Source organism: Lithobates pipiens, unplaced genomic scaffold, assembly GCF_037356315.1.
Source record: "Lithobates pipiens isolate NorthernLeopardFrog02 unplaced genomic scaffold, aLitPip1_a1.2 Scaffold_19, whole genome shotgun sequence".
NCBI lineage: Eukaryota > Metazoa > Chordata > Amphibia > Anura > Ranidae > Lithobates > Lithobates pipiens.
In genome coordinates, this window is record NW_027507764.1 from 456,233,260 (window position 1) to 456,254,750 (window position 21,491).

At 41.2% G+C, this 21,491-nt stretch overlaps 1 protein-coding gene across 2 annotated transcripts in view; it reads left to right on the forward strand.

The window, feature by feature from the left end:
• The window catches only part of CHD7 (chromodomain helicase DNA binding protein 7), a 152,096-nt gene that overhangs the window by 106,639 nt on the left and 23,966 nt on the right, over window positions 1-21,491 (forward strand). For both annotated transcript variants that reach the window (XM_077492755.1, XM_077492756.1), the window contains exons 13-22: window positions 698-841; window positions 967-1,228; window positions 11,145-11,355; window positions 12,029-12,224; window positions 13,641-13,808; window positions 13,927-14,106; window positions 15,289-15,399; window positions 15,507-15,712; window positions 15,938-16,137; window positions 17,592-17,751. In XM_077492755.1, coding sequence (XP_077348881.1) covers window positions 698-841; window positions 967-1,228; window positions 11,145-11,355; window positions 12,029-12,224; window positions 13,641-13,808; window positions 13,927-14,106; window positions 15,289-15,399; window positions 15,507-15,712; window positions 15,938-16,137; window positions 17,592-17,751 — 1,838 coding nt within the window. The remainder of the gene's footprint in view (window positions 1-697; window positions 842-966; window positions 1,229-11,144; window positions 11,356-12,028; window positions 12,225-13,640; window positions 13,809-13,926; window positions 14,107-15,288; window positions 15,400-15,506; window positions 15,713-15,937; window positions 16,138-17,591; window positions 17,752-21,491) is intronic.

Below are 21,491 nucleotides of genomic sequence, written 5' to 3' on the forward strand. Positions count from 1 at the left end.
ACCCTGTTGACCCACATCCCTTCTGTCTCAAGTGAGTGTCCTGACCACCTGGTTCTGGAGCTGAAAAAAAAAATCCTTTGATCTGTGTGTGTCTTTTTTTTTTTTTTTTTTAATTATCTACAGGATATATTGCTGCAGATATACAGGTACAACGTATGTAGGGGGATTTGTTTCATCTTTGTATCATCTGAGGCTAGTCGCTTTACTCAGTATAGTTGAGGGTTTTCAAACCTCTTTAAATTCAGGTGAAAAGTGCCGTATGCACCTGCAATTGTTGGTCTTTTAGTTGCTTTGCTTTATACTATGGTTTCTTTGCTCATTCTTACACATTTCCAGTTTCTATTTTGGATGTGCTCGTGTTCCTGTACTTCTTGAACTGTGATGTACATGTACTAGAAAAAGGTAGAATTGGGAATAGGAGTGGAAGGGCTGGAATATCGTATCTTTAATGTGAATAATTGTAATCCTATGTTGAGTTTATGCCACGGATGTGCAGGTATTCTCTAAAGCTTTTGAGCCTTTGTGTTAGGCATTCGACCAACGTAATATTTTTATTTTTTTCCCAAGTTAGACAATGCCTATTATGTAGCTTTAATTTATCAGCAAATGATTGCTGATTAATGTTGACATTTCTATCATTGTTGGAAAGTAACTTTTTTACTCTTTTGGTCTCATTCTTAATTCGCATTGCTTTCAGGAACACAAAGTGCTGCTAACAGGGACCCCTTTGCAAAACACTGTGGAGGAGCTTTTCAGCCTGCTGAACTTCCTGGAACCTGAACGCTTCCCATCAGAGAGCAATTTCATGCTAGAGTTTGGCGATCTAAAAACTGAAGAACAGGTAGGAGATCTAACAATTCTTACTATACAGCTGATATCAGACTCCATAGGGAGGTATTTGTTTAATGGAACAGTCAGACTGGATTACACAATTGCTTAAGTATTTTGCACCAAACTTCTTTTTAGGTACAAAAGCTTCAAGCTATACTGAAACCGATGATGTTAAGACGTCTTAAGGAAGATGTTGAGAAGAATTTGGCCCCAAAGGAAGAAACCATTATAGAAGTAGAGCTGACAAACATCCAGAAGAAATATTACAGAGCCATCTTGGAGAAGAATTTTGCTTTCCTTTCCAAAGGAAGTGGCGGTGGCCATGCAAATGTTCCTAACCTTCTAAACACTATGATGGAGCTGAGAAAATGCTGCAATCATCCTTACCTTATTAATGGTAAATCGCATATATATTGTGTGAATAACTATTTGACCGTAATGTTTGATGTTGTGTTTTTTTTTTTTTTGTTTTTGTTTTTTTGAGATTGCCTCATTTCTCCTGATTGGAAAATTACACAAGAAGGGGAACTACCCGTGGCACAGTAGGTTCAGCAGCATGAGAGTATTTAAAGCTGGATGGGGACACTGTTGCTCCCGCTAACTTCTTTTAGATCACTATAGCATGCAGCAATACTCCCATTTCTTTCCTGTCCATTGAAGGACACAGGAAGTTGTTTAACTGTTTGTTGGTGTCCTAGAACGATTCTCAGCTTTTTCTGTTAAAACAGCTAACCTGTTTTTTTGCAAGCAATGTTTTTCTCATTCATGAATTTTCTTCCATCAGTGCTAGAGCTTGTCTCTACAGGTGCAGCTACCCTCAGGCTGGATTTTGTGGTACTGCATCCTTACCCTGCTGACCTGGACATTATGGCGCTAGCATGGAAGTGGCCTGAGGGCACTGGGTTCTGTGTAAGGTGCTTTCCAGACCTCAGTCTGGTTGGCCATCTATCAGCTGTTGCATGAGCATTGCGTGTCCCTGGGTAACACTCTTCAAGGCACACTTTTTTTTTTCTATTCTCTTCCCAGACTGTCTCAGTACCACACTTTCTTTATTTATTTATTTTTGCTCTGGGAGAAGTTGGCCGAGTTTCTGCTCAGCCCCTTAAGATCAGGTCATACCTGACTGGGCAGTATTCTAACTCTGGTGTGAGTAAAGTCTTTCTTTCCCACATTTTTAATTCATCTATCAGAGAATTCTTGTTTCCCAGTCTACTTCCTGTGGTTTTCTACATTGCTGGATCATTTCCTGGATCATTTCCATTACAGTTCATTTGATCTGGATCCAGTTGGACAATATCACAGCACTGGTTTCCCTCAACCATCAAGGAGGAACAGGAGATCTTGCTGTGACGAGAGGTAGTTTGGATCCTTACTTGGGTAGAGCTTCAAGTTCTAGGCCTGTTTTCTCTGTTCATCCCATTTGCAGTCAGATGGGCATGGGACAGTTGTTCATACTTTTGAGTGTGTCCAGGACCTAAATTGCCAGTTGAGGACAACTGATATGGGCCCCTTGATATCCTGGTTCAACAGAACACTGAACTGGTTTGTTTACAGATTCGGGAATCCTCTAGCAATAGTAGAGTGCTTTGTTGATTCCATAGGCCTTTACAGCTAATTCTTCCTTGTCTGCTTCAGACTCAAGATGGGAAGGGCTTTCAGGCAACCTTCCTTGTTCTGAAGTGACCCAAGTGAATGTACGTCACAATCTTGTAAGCCTCCTGACTGACACGGTGGGGAATCTTGTGTTGATCAAAGGTAGAAAGGATATTCCAGCCAAGTCAATCTTGGGGCTTCACCCCAGGCACATCTTTCCCTTCTGGCAGATAGTTTGGATTATAGCCTGGCTCGCCAAGCTATCAAAAGTGCATTCTTCCTTGCTATTTTTAAAAAAATCTTTAGAGGTTAACCTTTTGAGTCCTTATATGAGCTTGTTCCCATGTACCTTGCCTCGTTTGTCCCTTGTGACTCCATACAATAAAAACTTTGGTTCTGTTTTTCATTTTTAGGACTCCTTGGAGGTAATTTTACTCTTAACTCAACCTCAAGGGGCTCCTCTCTCTGGTAGTCATCACCTTTGCAAGATGAGTGTCTGACCTGACAGCCATTTCATGCGTGGAACCCCAATTCTTTTTGGGCCTATAATGGGATCAGGTGAGTCGAGGCTTGGGACCTTTTTCTGTTCTAGGACAGTTGTGATTTTTTCTCAACAATGGTATCACTCTACGGTACCTCTCAGATCCCATTTCCCTGGTTAGGGCTTCCTTGTTTGACCACTGTTCAGGCTGTTAGTCTTTATCTCTCACCTACTGACTTCCTTTTGGTCATCCCAGGTGCACCTAGAGTTATTTGGTTTATTTTGCATCATTCCGCAAAGCTACCCATGATCTTGCCTTACATTTTTTTAGTACGAGGTGGAGCTTGCATTCTAATCTTTTGCCAGCTTCAGGCATTCGATCCTTCAGGTGGCTCTTGGACAGCTGGCAGTCCCCAGTTTTTACATTAACATTAGACCTGCTAGGGATTGTTTGCTTTTTTCCCACACCTCAGTTGGACGACTTTTTGTTGTTCTAAAAATGAGACTTCCTGTGTTCCGTAATAAAGAAAGACAATAGAACTATTGTACCCATCATAAGCCATTTCTTGATATCAACTGGGGGACATAGGTCCTGGCTCTTGTCTCTTACAGAATTTGATTCATCATAAAAGAACCAATTTTTTGGGCTCTTATAGGGCATGTGTAGACAAACGGCCCACTATCCTGCTTAACCTTTGACTTTTGTATGGTGATGGTGTTATAATAAATTCTTTAAAGTATGTCTAAACTCCAAAAAAACTAATTTTAAAGTATACAGTTATGCTCATAAGTTTACATATAACACAAAAACTTTTCTTTCAATCATGGTTGGTGTTTTGTTGAAGCCATTTATTAATCAACTGTTTACTCTCTAAGTCATAATGGCAACAGAAACTACCCACATGACCCTGATCGAACGTTTACATACCCCTGTTCTTAATACTGTGTATTGCCCCCTTTAACATCAATGAACGCCTTTTGTGGATGAGGCTCTTTATCTTAGATGGTAAAGCTGCCCATTCCTCTTGGCAAAAAGCCTCCAGTTCCTGTAAATTATTGGGCTGTCTTACATGAACTGCATGTTTTGAGATCACCCCAGAGTGCCCCAATGATATTGAGGTCAGGAGACTGAGATGGCTTCACTTTATTCTGCTGTAGCCAATGACAGGTCAGTTTTGGATCATTGTTATATTGGAATGTCCAAGTATGTCCCATGCGTAGCTTCTTGGCTGATGAATGCAAATGTTCCTCCAGTATTTTTAAATAACATACTGCATTCCACTTGCCATCAATTTTGACCAAATTTCCTGTGCCTTTTGTAGCTCACAATCCCTAAAACATCAGCGATCCACCTCCGCGTTCCACAGTAGGAATGGTGTTCCTTTCATCATAGGCCTTGTTGACTCCTCTCCAAATGAAGCATTTATAGGTTGTGGCCAAAAAGCTCAATTTTGGTCTCGTCACTCAAAATTTCTTTGTGCCAGAAGGTTTGAGGCTTGTCTCTGTGCTGTTTGGCATTCTGTAAGTTGATACTTTGTGGCATTTGCGTAGTATTGACTTTCTTCTGGCGACTCGACCATGTAGCCCATCTTTCTTCAATTGCCCCCTTATTGTTCATCTTGAAAAGGCCACGCCACATGTTTTCAGAGTCCTGTATTTCACCTAAACTTTTTTGTGGGTTTTTCTTTGCATCCTGAACAATTTTCCTGGCAGTTGTGGCTGAAAATTTAGTTTGTCTATCTGACCGTGGTTTGGTTTCAACAGAATCCCTCATTTCCACTTTTTGATTTAGAGTTTGAACACTGCTGATTTGGCATTCTCAATTCCTTGGATATCTTTTTACATTCCTTTCCTGGTTTATACAGTTCAACTACCTTTTCTCACAGATCCTCTGACAATTTTTCTTTCCCCATGACTCAGAATCCAGAAACAGTGCAGCACTGGATGAAAGATGCAAGGGTCTGTCAAGCATCCAGAAACTCATTGACGTTTTATACACACACACAAATTAATAGCAAACAGATCAGTTGAGGATGGTTACGTTTACTAGCCATTCAAGCCCCTTTGTGTCAACTTGTGTGCATGTTATCAGGCCAAAATCACCAGGGTATATAAATTTTTGGTCAGGGTCATTTTCTTGTAGTCTCTGTTGTGATTATGATTTAAAGAGTAAACAGTTGATTGATAATAAATGGCTTCAGCAAAAAAAAAGTTTGCTTTTTGTTCTGCTTCAGCTATTGCAACTTACCAGTCATTTTTTAGATGTCTAAAGCCCCATACGCAGATTTTCTGTTGATTTTTGTCTTCAGATTTACCAAAACCGTATAATATGAGATCAAACCTTAGAAGTTTTAATTTGTATGCAATCAGGCAGGCCCTTGCACTTCATGGTTTTTGTATATCTGAAGACAAATATCAGCAGAAAATCTGATGGTGTGTATGGGGCTTTAGTTTTCCCTTTCAAGCTTTTTCACCTGGTAATCGTGCATCTAAGGCACTTCTTGTCCCTTTGTTGCCATGCTCATTTTTCCAATAATGGAGTAATGTGGTTACGAAACAGGCTGGACTTAACAGGTTTGCCTTTGTTTCTTATTTTACTGTGTGGTATCTCCACATTTAAGGGATAGTAAACTGTATTACATATTTTTTTGGGCTTTATATATGCATCTTGGTACGTGTTCTGGTGAAGAATATGACAGACATTTTATGGTGCTATCCATCTCTTTCTACACAGTGGATCAAGACAGACGATATTGTGCATGACTGACCTTTTTATATTTTGTTACCAGGATGGAAACTCCAATCGTAATAAAATCCCAATACGTGCTCTAAGCCTTCTCGGTTCCACCAAAAATTAAATTTAGGCTAGAGTTCCGCTTTAAACATTTAAGGATTTACAGATTATGGTTTAAAAGCGGTCTTTTTGTTGGCAGGTGGTTGAAGCAGTTAAGTTGTGAATTCTTTTTACAGCCCTGTTGAGTATTCACTTTTTGTGCCTTTTAGAAGGGGGAGAAACTGAATACTGACTTGAAAGGGATACGACTCCTGCTCTAGCCAATGACCATTGTAAGAGAATCTTTATCACGCATTCTCTAATTACTATTTTACACCACTTGGATACGTTTTATTAAGTAAGATTTCACACTGCTTGACTGTTACAAATCCACTTGCCCCAAATAGCACTTTCCAACCAGTGACTTTTTCCTTGCTCCTGGTGGTTCTTCAGCAGTGAGGTTTTTTTGATGCTGCTAATAAAAGATGAATGTGTATAGACAGGCTCATTAATTCCTGCTTTAGCTGACTAAGCACCACTTTAATGCTATTGAATTTGACTTTGATGCACAATGCGAATGCAAAGCCGAACATTCTCAGCAAAGTCAAAATGTTTCCTATGGTTTTTGTAGTTATCGACAAAATTACTATTGTGTATGTGTTAACGTGTATATTGGCAGTATATGACATTAACGTACTCTTACACGAGAGGCTGTTATTGAGACAAATATAATTTTTATTTTTTTGGAGGGGGAGATGTAATCTACTAATAGCCCAGTGTATGTAGCTAAAAGGCTTTCTGTGGTCAGTCGATATCCAGACATAAAACAGCCATGATTGTAGATGTGGTCATAAAACAATGCAGTCATAAGTATAAGCATCTGGGCTATCTGAAAGTCTGGCTAAGATACCAAAAATCTAGATCCTTCAGATAACCACAAATATAGTCAAGTCTGACGATTTATCTATGCAGTATACAGTTCAGCTATCTAGTAACTGTATAAGTAGAGCTCCGAGTGAAATGCCTGTACAGCCATTTGCAGTCAGTAACAAATCTGTGACTGTCCCTTTAAGGGTGCATCTGCATTTCCACCTAACCCCCTCATAAAGCTGTTTGCAAATTATATTTAATTACAACCTGGTAACCTGCGGTGATTGATGTGCAGCGTCCTCCAGCCCCCTATTTCCTTTTCCCCCAGGCTATGACTCTCACTCACAATAACATTTTTAGACAAGGCTGTCACTTGTGGGGGTGGATTTCATCCTGGGCAGTTTGCCCCAGGCCCCCGTGCTGCTGACTCAGTCAGGAGCCGCATGTGCCGTCTGTTTGGATGTTGTATGCTGGCTTGCTCTTTCCTCTGGGCCCTGCTTACAATTTCTGCCCTTGGACTGTGAGCCCTCGCCTTAAGCGTTTTTGATATGCCTTTACTGTAGCGTTTCTCGTTTGTCAAACCTATATCCAACTAATTCTCGTCACATCGACTTTAAAGACTTATCAGTCATTTAGTGAGCCCACGGATGCACTTGCTTTGCATGGGAATGTTGCGCTGTGCGGTCCGTTTATAGCGACATGTTGAGTGTCTGCGTGTCCCTGAAGAGTTAACTGATTGCTGTTGCTTAAAGAAGCATTGACTGTATATGAACTGTAAATGTAAAAACATTGAATTCAAGTCACGTATTACTGATCTACTTCGAGTGCACTCCATGGGATATAATTGGTGTCTCTATTTAAAGTGTCCTTTTCTTTGCTATACTTGACTGAGAAATAATGACTCCATTTGATATGTTTGTATGCTAATTTTGTCTTGACAAAGCTAGTTGTCATATGTTAGAACAACAATGCCATTGGCTGGCAGGGAAGGTGAGTATTGCAGTACAGTTCTTAGTCGTGGCAATTCACCCATCAGCGTTGTTCTTTATTAAAGGAAGCTATAGTATATTTCCATTGGTTATGCATTAAGTTGTTCCAATAGTTTATCAGATATTTTTTGCAGTACTTTAATCTTCTACTTGCTGTTGTATTTTTTCATGTACAAAGTTGTAGTTTGTAATCGCCCCTACTGGCTATTGTCAAGCATAGAATCTGAATGTTTTGAGATATAATCTGTTATAGTTTTGACCATGTTTAAATCCTCATGGGTCTAAGCTGACTTCTAAGCTTACAGAAATCTAAAAGGAATGGTAAAGTGGCCAAGGACTTCTAGTTGTTAACCCCAACTTCAGCCAGAACTGTTCTTTGAGGCTTCCAATTCCTTTATTTTTCATAGAAAGCACATTTTACAGCCAAAGTAAAAGATGTATAATAAAAGCGAGTATCCGAAGGCTAATAATTTGAGATCCACAAATATACTGGCCCGGCAATATGAGGCTTCTAAACTAAACCATTAGGAAGGCTTTTAGTGTGATATTGTCACGGCAGGATCTCTTTACCTACTGTCCCGGTGATAGATTGTCAGAGGAACAGGAGATGATGGTAAATCTCTGTAGTGTGTGTGTGTGTGTGTGTGTGTGTGTGTGTGTGTGTGTGGGGGGGGGGGGGGGTAGACCCTTTTTTAGTAGGTTTTCATTTGTCTATGGGTCTTCCTGTCTTGGTTTTGCATAAAATACTAGTGGAAATCCTCCACTGGTGTGAGAGAAAGCAACAAAAATGTAAATGATGTACAATCTGTTTTTCTGTTCTATCCAAAACAAAAAAATAGCTTGGGTTCCACTTTTAGGTTGTAAACCTCAGACATGAAATATAAACAAAGCATATCCCTCTTTAGTGTGTACTTGTCTCAATTCAGAGCACTAAGTGTCATATCACTTCAGTCTGCTGCTTTATTCCTGTCAGTCACTTCTGACAAGTTTTCCTGAAACCAAGAGGAAAAAAAAGGTGACGGGAACGATCTCCAGCAGATTGACAGCGTTTTGTTTGTGTGTGTGTTGTCTCTTCCTTCCAATAAGCTCACACATCTCCCCTCTTTCCAATAAGCTCACAGAGCTCTCTGCTCTGAGCTATGCAAAGTGTAATTTCAGCTCACCCCCCCCCCCCCTTTTTTTTTTCCCTGAACGCTCAGACCAACTTTTTAACATTCACTCAAAGTCCAGAATTGATAAAGACTGTAGATGGGTACAACTTTTGTAGAATGATTTGTTTCCTCTGTGTATCACCGTGAGGCCAGTCACTTCACTGGTTATATATGAGTGGTTTACGGGCAAAAGGACAGGTTTTCATTTACAGTGGCAGTGTTGCATTCTTCACTGCAGTGCCTAGAGAAAACCCAGTACTTTTGATATTGGGAGATATTATACTACTTAATGCAACACTCAGTCCAAACACAGGGGACAAGAGTAATGTGATTAAAGGGCCTTACACATGGGCCGAATATCAGGCAGCATCAGTTAGTTCAATAGAAACTGGCCAACATTCATCCCGACTGTATGGCAGTCATTCCAACAGAAGCCAACGTTTCGGCTGGCTTCTGTCGAAGGGACATTACCAAAAAAGGTCTGCCGATCAACATATGATCAGCGCTTTCAGCCATTGGCTGAGTGATGTCTTCTGGTGGGTAGAAGGGGGGGGGGGGGGGGGGGGTCGATAGTCATCCTTCCAGATCAAAAAAGTTTAGTGGGGAAGATCATTGTACTAACATCAGATTTGTTAGTACAGCAGTGCTCCCTGAGCTCTTCAGGTTTTTTTTTTTCTCGTTTAGCCCACTGGGTTGAGCGAAAGAAAACAAATGTGTACCAGGCTTTAGCCTTTGTAAGTGTAGCAGCCATAACCATTTATGGAGCGGCCTTGACTTTTGGGTTTACTGGTTACCTCCGCTTGGCTTGTTCTTCCTGGTCTAGGGGTTCCCAGGGTTAGTACCCAACGACTTTGGACGCCGATACCATAAAAGTCCTTTAGAAAGGTTTTTATTTGCAGGGGTAACATCCAACAAACAGTCTTGTATTGGAACAGAGGGCAAGGGTGAAGAAACTTGCACACCTTGAACTGCTAATCACTAGAAAGTCTCTAATACAACCCAGGGAATAGCCACTCACAGCTGGGCGTTTCAAAGCTGAACAAATCTCTAGCCAGAGATTATGGCAGTCAGCACTTTAATCCGGAACTTGCAAAGTCTCTAACCTCGAACAAATTTGCAACGGAAAGTGAACAGGAACCTTTCCTCAGTACCTTGAACGTTCTCGGTCTCCTTGGTAGTACTGGAAAAACGTGGATTCGTTAATGTCCTTGACAACCCAGCAAGCAGGCACTTCTTGGGATGCTAGCTTGTTGGCCCTCCTCTGAAGAGTCCTCCCCCGATCGATTACACGGGCTGCGGTGCCCCTCCAAGTTGAGAGTACACCCGGACGCCTTGAATCCTCCCTCCGTTACTGCTCCTCAGACCAGCCAGTTCCGAGACTCTGGAACAGATGGAACCTTACCCCAGACCATGCGGGTCTAATGGGGCTAGTCAAACTGACCATATTGCACGGCGGCACACACTCCCGTGACCCCTCGCGTGGCTACCCCGGTCCAGCTTCAGGAACGGGCAGCTCTGGCCTTAACGAACAAACCCCGAACACGTGACGTCAACCTCTTAATTACCCTTCCCCAGACTCCTCAGCGGGGCCAGACTCGTCCACTGATTGGCTCCGAGGAACGCTGATACCCAAAGCGTCCAACCAGGTCTGGTTATGGTCCTGTCATGTGCACTTAACTGTACACATGACCAGGCAGAACCCCAACACAGCCCAGCCAAACTGAGGCCAAAGTTAAACCTGCACAATCAACCCTCAGAACCTCTTTACTCTTCTGAGGAAAAAACAACATTTTCACATAGCGGACACTTTGTCTAAAGTGTCACCGCTACATAAACTTACACTGGTGGGTTAATAGGGGAGACGAGGTGGGGATGGTAAGTTTAAAACGCCTCCCAATAAAAATGAAACCACTGGTAGAATGCAAACACCGTTACTATTCTGTAGTTGCTTTGTTTTGCTTTGTATTCTAATATTGTGTGAATTGTATTGTCTATTTACCTGGGCAGTAGTAATATTTAACCATTACTGTATTGGTGCACCTCAGAATGGTATGATTTCTAGAAGGATGCTGTGTTGTGGTAAAATGGCACTGGTCTCTGTTTTGGTACTGCCTTTAAGATTGGAAGGTGAATAGCTGAAGGGCAATGTAATGATTTATCATTTTATAGTTCTGATTCCCATCATAGCTCACATAAAACCAAGTACAGGTGACTCACTATATTTACCCTTCTTTTTTTTATGTGACTGGAGGTTCCTATTTTAAATGACTTTTAAGTAATTGACGTCCCTGATAGAATCCCTTTCTGAGATTAGAAATCAGCTAGTCCTATGCTGGTCTCTTTCATAATTTGTCAGTATTTTTTTTTTGTAGACCTGATTCACCCCTCCACCTGTAAATTTGCAGGTTCAGGAGCATACAACTTTCCATTTACATTCAATTTCTGAATCTCTGCAGGTGCTGAAGAGAAAATTTTGGAAGAATTTAGGGAAGCGCACAACGGTGACCTTCCAGATTTTCCGCTCCAGGCTATGATCCAGGGCGCTGGCAAACTAGTTCTGATTGACAAGCTGCTGCCAAAACTGAAGGCTGGTGGCCACAGGGTGCTCATCTTCTCCCAGATGGTGCGTTGCTTGGACATTCTGGAAGACTACCTCATCCAACGCAGGTGAGTGTGTATGCCAACCGCATTGCCAACCACAAAGGCAATAGTAGCACTTAGCACTGCGGTCCTGTAAAGATCTGCCCCAGATACATAAAATTGTTTAGGAGTTTGTACATTCACCTGACTGCTCAGTTTTTGCAGCACTCATTTGTGTCTCATTAACCCTTCAGTACCTGAGATGTGAAACAATCAGCCTTTCTTTCAAGTGAGACAATGGGCATTGATTTGAGAAACAAACACATATTTTGGACACATTGATAAATAGACCAAATCTGCTCTGTATTTATTTTTTATTTTTTCCTAAGGATATACATAAGCCATAATAATCATGTATTTTACAATTGAAGCACAAGTGCACATGTTGCCTGTTTCCCGTCAGCTCCTTTTATTGATTGGGAATGAAATCCCAGAGGAAGTCCGGATTTGTTCGGAATGGGCAAGATGTGACTTGTAGCAGCAGGGATGTGCTGACTGCAGAGCTGCTGAACAGGCATACATGAGGCACTCGAGCATCTCCTCCTCATTGCCATTCTGTTCACAAGTTTGCAGCTGAAATACATCAACCCTTTCAAGGAGGATAGTGCTGGAGTTTGTCTTAAATAAATAAAATAAATTGAAGTACTGGTCTAGATAATAACCTTTTTTTTTTTTTTTTTTTTTTTTTTTTAATTTTCAGATACCCATATGAGAGAATTGATGGCAGAGTCAGAGGCAACCTTCGCCAGGCTGCTATTGACAGATTCTCCAAGCCAGATTCTGATAGGTTTGTGTTCCTGCTGTGTACAAGGGCAGGAGGTCTGGGCATTAATTTAACTGCTGCTGATACTTGCATTATCTTTGATTCTGACTGGAACCCCCAGAATGACCTTCAGGTAAATGGCTTTGCTTTACTGTTAGCTATGTTCTTGGTCTTTTAAGAGTCTTTGTAATGTGTGTGTTCATTTGCAAATAAGTCTCCGAGGTGTTGCATATGTTGTTAATTCAAGTATGTGTCAAACGGCTTCTTTTGGATTCATTTCACAATTTTTTTTTTTTTTTTGTTTGTTTGTTTTTTCCATCATTTTTTTTTTTAAATGCATATGGTATTTTAAAAAAAAGTGAAAAAAAAATTATAATATATGTATGTAAATATTTTTTTCATCTCACTGTAAACCCCTCTCCATCTATATAATATATGCATTTCCTCTTATCTGGTCATGCCTCACTGATCCTGACTATTTCCATTTTTAGTTCACTCACTAACTTTTTATGTAGTCCAAAAAATGAAATAAATAAATCATTGGATGGGATTTTTACCACCCAGCCACGACAAAAGATACCACTGGACCTTGTGTATTGCCACTTTATTATTCAGTAAATTATAAATCTTGTAGGCAGTGAATTCATCAGTCTATCCCCCATACCATTTGCATATAACATTTACGTCATTTTGCATTTCCTGTTGGAAGATTGGCTTGTCCTACCTGTTATATTTGAGAACTGTAATGCTTGACTCATTTACTTATATATATATATATATATATATATATATATATATATATATATATATATATATATATATATATATATATATATATATATATATATATATATATATATATGTATGTATGTATGTGTTTATAGACCAGGTATTATTTGCTCACACAGGTCAAAAAAATAATCTTGGTGTTAAAACAAACTGACTTGTTCATCAGAAATGCTAGTTAATTCCTGCAAAAGCTCAATCCTCATTCTTTTACTGCAATGCTTAATGTTTATCTAAAGCCATTTTTTCCATTTTGGATGGCATAGTGATAATAGAACATCTGTTGGATTTTATTGGTGTCTGTGTCCACTTAAGGGAGATTTAATTTGTTTGTCCATGTGACCACTGTCACGAACAGAAAGTTGTCAGTATAGAAAATGGAGGAGATGTTTTCCACTGGGCACAATTGTTCCATTGATTGCTGTCTAAGGGGAATGTCTTCAGAACTTGTATCTACAGGAAAGAAAGTTGAAATCTCCTCAATAGGACAAATACCACAGAAAAAAATACATTTCAACCATCCCCAACTGTTTCCAAAAGGAAATGTCTTTAGATACATATTTTAGTGCCTCTTGCAATGATTGAATATTTTGTCTACTGTAAAGCTGCCTGTCGCAGTCCGGAAGCCACGTTTTTGCATATTGTATGCAGCATGCTTTAGATCTTGTTATATAACACTTGTGCTAATAATTGTGCTACAAATGAATAGCTCCTGTACTTAATATAAGATAACAGATCACTTGATGTCATTTGTCTTTTTTAGGCACAAGCTCGGTGCCATCGAATTGGACAGAGTAAATCTGTGAAAATTTATCGCCTGATCACAAGAAATTCCTATGAGCGTGAAATGTTTGATAAGGCTAGCCTGAAACTTGGCTTGGATAAGGCAGTTCTGCAGTCCATGAGTGGAAGAGAGAATGCTACGAATGGGGTAAATGGCCTGCAGTTTAGCTTTCATTTAAATAAGTTATGCAGCATTTGGCACTTCTGCATCATTTTGGCTGTTTTCTTATAGTCCTTTTCATTGATATCTTTTTCTTTTCCTGCAGGTACAGCAACTTTCCAAGAAGGAAATAGAAGACCTTCTACGGAAAGGGGCCTATGGGGCACTAATGGATGAGGAAGATGAAGGCTCAAAGTTCTGTGAGGAAGATATCGATCAAATCCTTTCCAGGAGAACCCACACCATCACTATAGAATCTGAAGGAAAGGGCTCCACCTTTGCAAAAGTATGTTCTATAGAACGATGATGGGATTTGTGTTTTCTGAAACCTGGTGCCCATTTCAAGAGTTCAGCATCCATCTTTAAAACAAAATCTGGTCCGATTCCAAGGGACACGTGGGGCCCAGTTTGCTGCTCTTCTCCTCTCTATCTTAGCTCTTCTCCTTCGCTCTTTTCCTTCTCTCCATCTTCGCACTTCTTTTCTCCTCCACCTTTTGCTCTTCTCTTCTCCTCCACCTTTGCTCTTCTCTTCTCCTCCACCTTTGCTCTTCTCTTCTCCTCCACCTTTGCTCTTCTCTCCTCCACCTTTGCTCTTCTTCTTCTCTTCTCCACCTTTTGCTCTTCTTCTTCTTCTTCTCTTCTCCACCTTTTGCTCTTCTTCTTCTTCTTCTCTTCTCCACCTTTTGCTCTTCTTCTTCTTCTTCTCTTCTCCACCTTTTGCTCTTCTTCTTCTTCTTCTCTTCTCCACCTTTTGCTCTTCTTCTTCTTCTTCTCTTCTCCACCTTTTGCTCTTCTTCTTCTTCTTCTCTTCTCCACCTTTTGCTCTTCTTCTTCTTCTTCTCTTCTCCACCTTTTGCTCTTCTTCTCTCCTTCCTTCTCCCTTCCTTCTCCCTCACTCCCTCCCTCTCCTTCACTCACTCCCTCCTTCCCACCTTTGCTCCTCTTCTTATCCTTCTCTCTACCTTTGCTCTTCTTATCCTCCTCCCTGCCTTCCTCCTCCCTCCTTTTCTCCTCCTCATGTTTTGTGTTTTTACTAGTAACAAATTAAACCATCATGGTTCTATACTTGAATGTGTGGAAGGGTTTCACACAGAATTGAACTGGTATATTAGGTCATGTTGGTGCTCTGCCACCAATTCCCCTTCCATACATAAGGGGACAAACGGGCACATTAGCCATCTTGAACAGGGCATCTTCTTGTATTTTCCTTGTCCTAACCTGGGTTAGAATATTCATTCACATGTGCTTCTACCTGGTAACCAGAAAAACCTGCAGAGTCAGTAGTGACCAAGCATGTTTCCTATATATCGTTCTATCTTAACATTTTTTTTTTTCATGTTTAAATTGATCCAAATACCAGATTACCTAAAATGAAAATATTTTCAAATCTGTTCTGAGGGCTAAAGGACCAGGGATACTTAACACCTACAGGTGGCCTTTACAGCTTTATTATATGTTTGTTTATTAGGCCAGTTTTGTTGCCTCTGGGAACCGAACAGATATTTCTTTGGATGACCCTAATTTCTGGCAGAAGTGGGCTAAGAAAGCAGAGCTCGATCTTGATGTATTGAATGGAAGGGTAAGTGTTTTATTTATTTATATATAATATTATATTTTAGCAGTTAGTGTTCTAGTTGTGGGATTTCTGCATGTGGCCTCATCTCTCTATATTGATATCGCTTGTAGAACACTCTGGTAATTGACACACCACGGGTAAGGAAGCAGACCAGACTTTACAGTGCAGTAAAGGAAGATGAGCTAATGGAGTTCTCTGACCTGGAGAGTGACGCTGAGGACAAACCTAGCATCAAACCACGTCGGCCTCAAGACAAGTCCCAGGGCTACGCGAGAAGTGAATGTTTCAGAGTTGAAAAAAACCTGCTGGTCTATGGGTGAGTAATACAGTCTCAGACAGATTTTTGTGCTGTGTGTTTGGCCGCTCAGTATAGCATATGGCGAAATAAAAAAGCTGAAAGTTTGCTTGTCAGCACGGTCCTGATGAGCAGTGTAATTATAAGCTTGTATGTCATCATATCTTTGACATCGAACTGCTTATTGAGCTCAAATTGCTCTTTGTCTGTCGGCACGCTGTATGAACCTTTTCCATTTGTCGGTAGGTGGGGCCGATGGACAGAGATCCTTTCCCACGGGCGCTTCAAGCGTCAACTTACAGAACAAGATGTGGAAACCATTTGCCGTACCATTTTGGTGTACTGTCTCAACCATTACAGAGGGGACGAGAACATCAAAAGCTTTATCTGGGATCTAATCACACCAACAGAAGATGGCCAGACTCGGGCTCTGGTAAACCACTCAGGTACATTACATGTTCACAAAGATTCAACTGTCAAGTGTTACTAGAGGAATCTGAGCTGCAAGGGGAGCAGTCTAGTCTACCTGAAAATGCTGGTTGGCTGGCTGTTAAGCTTGACCCTCCTTATTAGTTTGGGTCACCAAGCTAAAATACAAATTCAGATGTAGTATTCTGACTCTGCATATTTATAGAGAAAGGGACTCCCAAAGCATTTGTCAGTGTATTAACGTAGCAGCCAGGCAGCTTGCATTTTCAGTTTCCACATCTGTCGTGACACATTTACTGCATTTAGTTCAGAAGTTTTATTTATTGCTGTACCTTGAACATGTACCCTGTAGGTTCTATCTTGTCATTATAAGTAGTAGGTCTTTTGTTTTCAGTTGGACCTACTGCATTTAGAAATGGGGAGCAGGTCAATGGGGTTGATTATTAAAACTGGAGGGTGCAACATCTGGTGCAGCTCTGCATAGAAATCAGTTGGCTTCCAGTTTTCTTGTCAAAGCTTAAGTGAACAATCTGAAGTTAGAAGCTGATTAGCTACCATGTACAGCTGTACCAGATTCCGCACTCTCCAGTTTTAGTACATCAACCCCACTGTGATCTAAATGCTAATAGCAGCAGTAGGAAAAGCCTAAAACCATTTAGTTATGGGTACATTTGTTTCTCTGCTCCTGAAACGCCTTGCTGTGCTTATCAGAAGCTTTACAGCTTAAAGTGGTTGTAAACCCTTACAACCAACTTTGACCTACAGGTAAGCCTAGATTAAGACTTACCTATAGGTCAAAAATATCTCCTAAACCTACACGGTTTAGGAGATATTCGCCGAAAGACAGGCACCGCTGTCTACGCGCATGCGCCGTAGACAGCGGCGCGCGGGCGCACTGCCGTGAGTGGCGGCTCCCGTGCGCATGCGCGGGAGTGACTTTATTGCGGCTTCGCCGAATGACAGCGACGGTGCAGCGAGACCCACCGAGAAGATGGATGCGCCGGACTACAGGGGACAGCGGTGACTTCGCTGGCTCCTGTGTCAGGTAAGTGACACATAATGGACTACTATACGATGCATAGTAGTCCATTATGCTTTACCTTTACCTCTGTGGCACATGACCTGTGTTTGCTGTTATGTTATAAAATTCCCAGCGATGCTTTATTACTTACCTGGTCAGGAGTGGACTGGAATGAGAACATGGGCATGCCAGGAGATGCTGATGACTTTTGATCTGTGTGTGTGCGCATTTTGTTAGATTGTACACAGAATATTGTGTTTTGAGCAGTTCGACTTGCAGGAACATGCACCAGGTACATAATGTTGACATCATTTTTTAGTTAATCATTTTATAAACGGTCACTGAGATGTCCATGGGTTGTGGATTGTGGTGCATTGTGTGAGGCACCCTTGCAGATATATATATAATATTATGGATGTGACATTCATTCTTAAACAACTTTTATTTCAGGCCTATCTGCTCCGGTACCCAGGGGTAGGAAAGGAAAGAAGGTGAAAAGCCAGAATTCGCAGCCTGTGTTCAAGCATGCAGACTGGCTCCCCAGCTGCAATCCCGATACCTTGTTTCAGGAAGATAGCTACAAAAAGCACCTTAAGCATCACTGTAACAAGTAAGTAGTAAAAGTGGTTTTCTTCTGTAGTGTGGTCAGAGAGCACAGACAGATTGTGCTGGTTCACACTTTGACCACAAAAAGGTCAATGTTTACTGTGACAAAGCAAGCTCCTATAATGCTGTCTGCCTTGTGCTTTTGCAGTATGTGTCAGACCAGGAAGTGGTTTTTAAGGAGAACGGACAATGCTTCATGACTTCTGCGAGTGAATCTTCTTGGCTTTGTAGCAGATTTTGTATATGGGGTGTTTTTTGTGATGGTGGAGATTTACAGGGCATGGCACAAATGATAAATGGAAAAATAACATATGTCCTAAGTTTTAACTGAGGTTCAGAGGACCCTATTTTTCAGGTGTATATGTGTTCAGCTTTAGTGTAAATGTTAGCATATAAAAGGTTTACAAATGTAATTTCTCCAGACTTTATTTATTTTATCGTGCAGCGGGGTGGTTTTGCTTTACTGCTTCTGTTATCTTGGTACAAGTCTATGGATAGAGCTGTGACCGTTGCTGTTAAAAGAAAACCATTTAATATAGGTGACTTAACTTGTAATTTGGCTTTCTCACAGCAGTTGTACAGGTGATTGTATAGTCTGGCATACAGATAGTCAGTTTTATGGAAATCTGGCAAAGTAGGCAAATAAAAAAAAATCATGTACAAATTATTTTTAGGAAAACCGAATCCAACACAAGAGTAATATTCAGGAAAATGCATGGTCGTTTGTTTCCATATTATGGTGGTTGTAAAACTGAAAACTTGGATATATATTTCATGATTAATGAAAGTCATTTATTTGCTGCTCATGCCAAGATGGCAAAATTACCATTAAAGAGAGAAAAAACTCTGGCCAAGGCAGGCAGAGGAAAAAGGATGTCCTCCTTCCCCCCCCCCATGAGTCTTTACATGCCTTGTTCCACACTGTCTGTCTGGGGGTGGCCATCTTGATAGTGGCAGGACTTTGCTTTCTCGTGTAAGAGTTTTTAGCAAGGAGAACAGTGAGCATTACAGTTGTGACCTCAACAAATATAACTTCAAATCATCTTTGAGTGCGTTTTTCAGGGCACTGCTTACCCACAATTAACATGTTAAACATCCCTTATAGCAAACCTTATTTTTTTTTTTTTTATTCCACTTTAAAGGTATAGATTGGTGGTTCTCATTCTTGGTGAAACCAAGGCTCTGTAAATGCTTCAAAAACCTTCCGTGCCCTAAAAGTAAAAAAGAAAAAGTTTATACTTGTATAGAAAAAATATTGGAATGCAAAACATGTAATTTAAATGCATTGTAAATAGAGTATTATGTTGAAAATGAGTTACTTTAATATAAATGCACAATGACAAAGGATTATAGTCCATGTAAAGATGTATTTTTTTTTTTTTTCTCATTCTAGCGCTCTCTGCCTTTCTTAATGCACTCCCTTTCTCTTACTGTCTGTCTCTCGTTTTCTCACCCTTTCACCTTTTCTCACTTTCTCACCGTGCCTCCTTCCCTTTGTTCTTTGTCTCCTTTTTCCTTGCCGAGTACGTTCACACTCAACGCTTGCAGTAAGCAGAGCTGTCCGTATAAAATATGTGGCCTGTACAGCCTACCTGACAGCCCTGTTAGTCACCAATAGTGCAAGGACAGTCCAAGCCTTAGGTTTGCTGAACTCGCCAACATGTCAAAAGTCAACAAAAAATAACGTGTGAGGGGGGCTAATCATGTAAAGTGTGATTAAGACATCGAACGTTTGATAATGATATAACTTCAACCAGAGGTCTTAACTCCATGTTAGCTAGACTCAGGGATGAGTGCATCTAAAGCAGAAGTGTGGGAAAAGATGTATGCTGTCCTGCTGGTCATCATCTCAATTACCTTTCCAATGTACAACTTTCACAATCTCTGACCTAGCTGCTGGAAGTAATATTCGAAAGCAAGAACATCTATTTTTGGGAGCCTGCAGCTCACTATCCTATAGGAATACTGGGCTATGTAGGAGTGGAGGAAGGGCTAGGAGTGCACAGGTGATGCACTAAATCTGAACAGTTAGCAATCAGAAACTGGACGCTGCCTGGTTCGCACTCTCATCTCCAGTGCTTGGCTGCTGAATGGCCATCAGAAGTAAAGCCTGAGCTAGGTATGGGAGAACCAGAGAGGACGGGCAAGTGAGAAGCCTGTGATAAATGGGATGCACAGGAGGCACAATTACACTACTGCTGGATATGCTACCTCTCGGAGGGGGGGGGCGGCGCAAATTAACGTTTAAATAAATGAAATGGCTGGAGTCCCGTAGTTTGCTGAGTAAAAAAGTGTAATCGGTGTGTAACCAATATGCAGCCAATCAGGAAGATGTGATAATGCCACAAGTTTGCTTGATTGGCTGCAGTTTAAAAGCATTGGATACTGGTTGAGTTTACAGATTACTGTCCATTGAGGGTTACTACACCACTTTCTTATCATAGCTTTTACAAAGTAGCTAATATCACTTTATGTAGCCTCTACGGGAGTTGAATGATCATGTGTCAGAAATGTGTCTCTACTTCAGAAATTGCCATAAGTCATTGAGTTTTATACTTTAGAAATAAGAGAAGCATGGGAATTCCCCCCCACTTTCATACTTGCTTAGGTGGAGGCAGCAACGGACCAATGCTGCATCTGCCCCCCACCGCCTCTGCACTAAGAACCAAGCCATCAAATATTGCAGATGACTGGGTTCTCACAGCTCCCCGAACAGAGCTGCTGACTGCTCCTCCACGCTCATTGAAACTCTGAGCTGTGGAGGAGCAGGGAGCGGCAGTCTAGGCAGCTCACTGAGAGGCTAAGACAGCCATGAGTCCAAGCACCTGGTGGATCCAGACTGCCAGAGTCGGGATGATGTGGTGCCTGGACTGATCTGTGTGACTCCAGCAGAGAGTGGGCTTCAGACCGCTCTCTGCTGAAAATGTGTCACAGGAGTGCAAAACTGAGTGCACTCCTGTGCCCCTTAGGAGAAGCCCAGCCAAACTACCTTAGGCTGGACTTCTCCTTTAAATACCGTATCCTGTCCCATAAGTCTGCTGTCAGTGCAGTGGCGCTAATAGGTTCTGTTTGCTTAGATTCTCCAAAACCAGATTTACTAGACAGTCCCCTGCTCTCCATTCCGCCAGCAGCAACTGTTTTTGTAACCATAATAAGACCTGTCCAAAGCAGTGCCACCTGCTGAGTGATGACGCAGCAACTTGGGATCCAGAAATGAATCATGAGCAGCACCAATTTCCTACTGAGCATGTCTGTCAGTATAGATAAATGAGCCAGTCACAGCCCACACACTTCTGCTCATGCAGAATATCCATAACATCTGGCCAGCCGCAAGTCTCACAAATAACACATTTAGATGTTAATCAGGTAGTTTGGAGCGTGTCTGGCAACTTAGCCTTGCATTCTCAGCATTTGCTGTGCATGCTATAATGTAGGCCTAGTGTTTGGACTATATTCGATGAATGGTTTCTGTAATGCACACAAGATGCTCTAGATTTCGAACATGGCCGTTTCTTATATTGAACTGAAAATCTGAACTTTGGTTCTCTATCACAATGGCACTGTTAAAGAGTTGTACTTTCCAGAAAAAAAAGCTGCCTGTAGCATTTATTTGGAGTGGCTCATCCTCTCTGTGCTCATATAACAAGGGAGTGGAGAAATTATTTTTGTCTTGACTGCTCAGGCAGCTCATAAGTTACATATTCTGTGAAACATGACCTTTCATTGCACAGTGCTAAATATCTG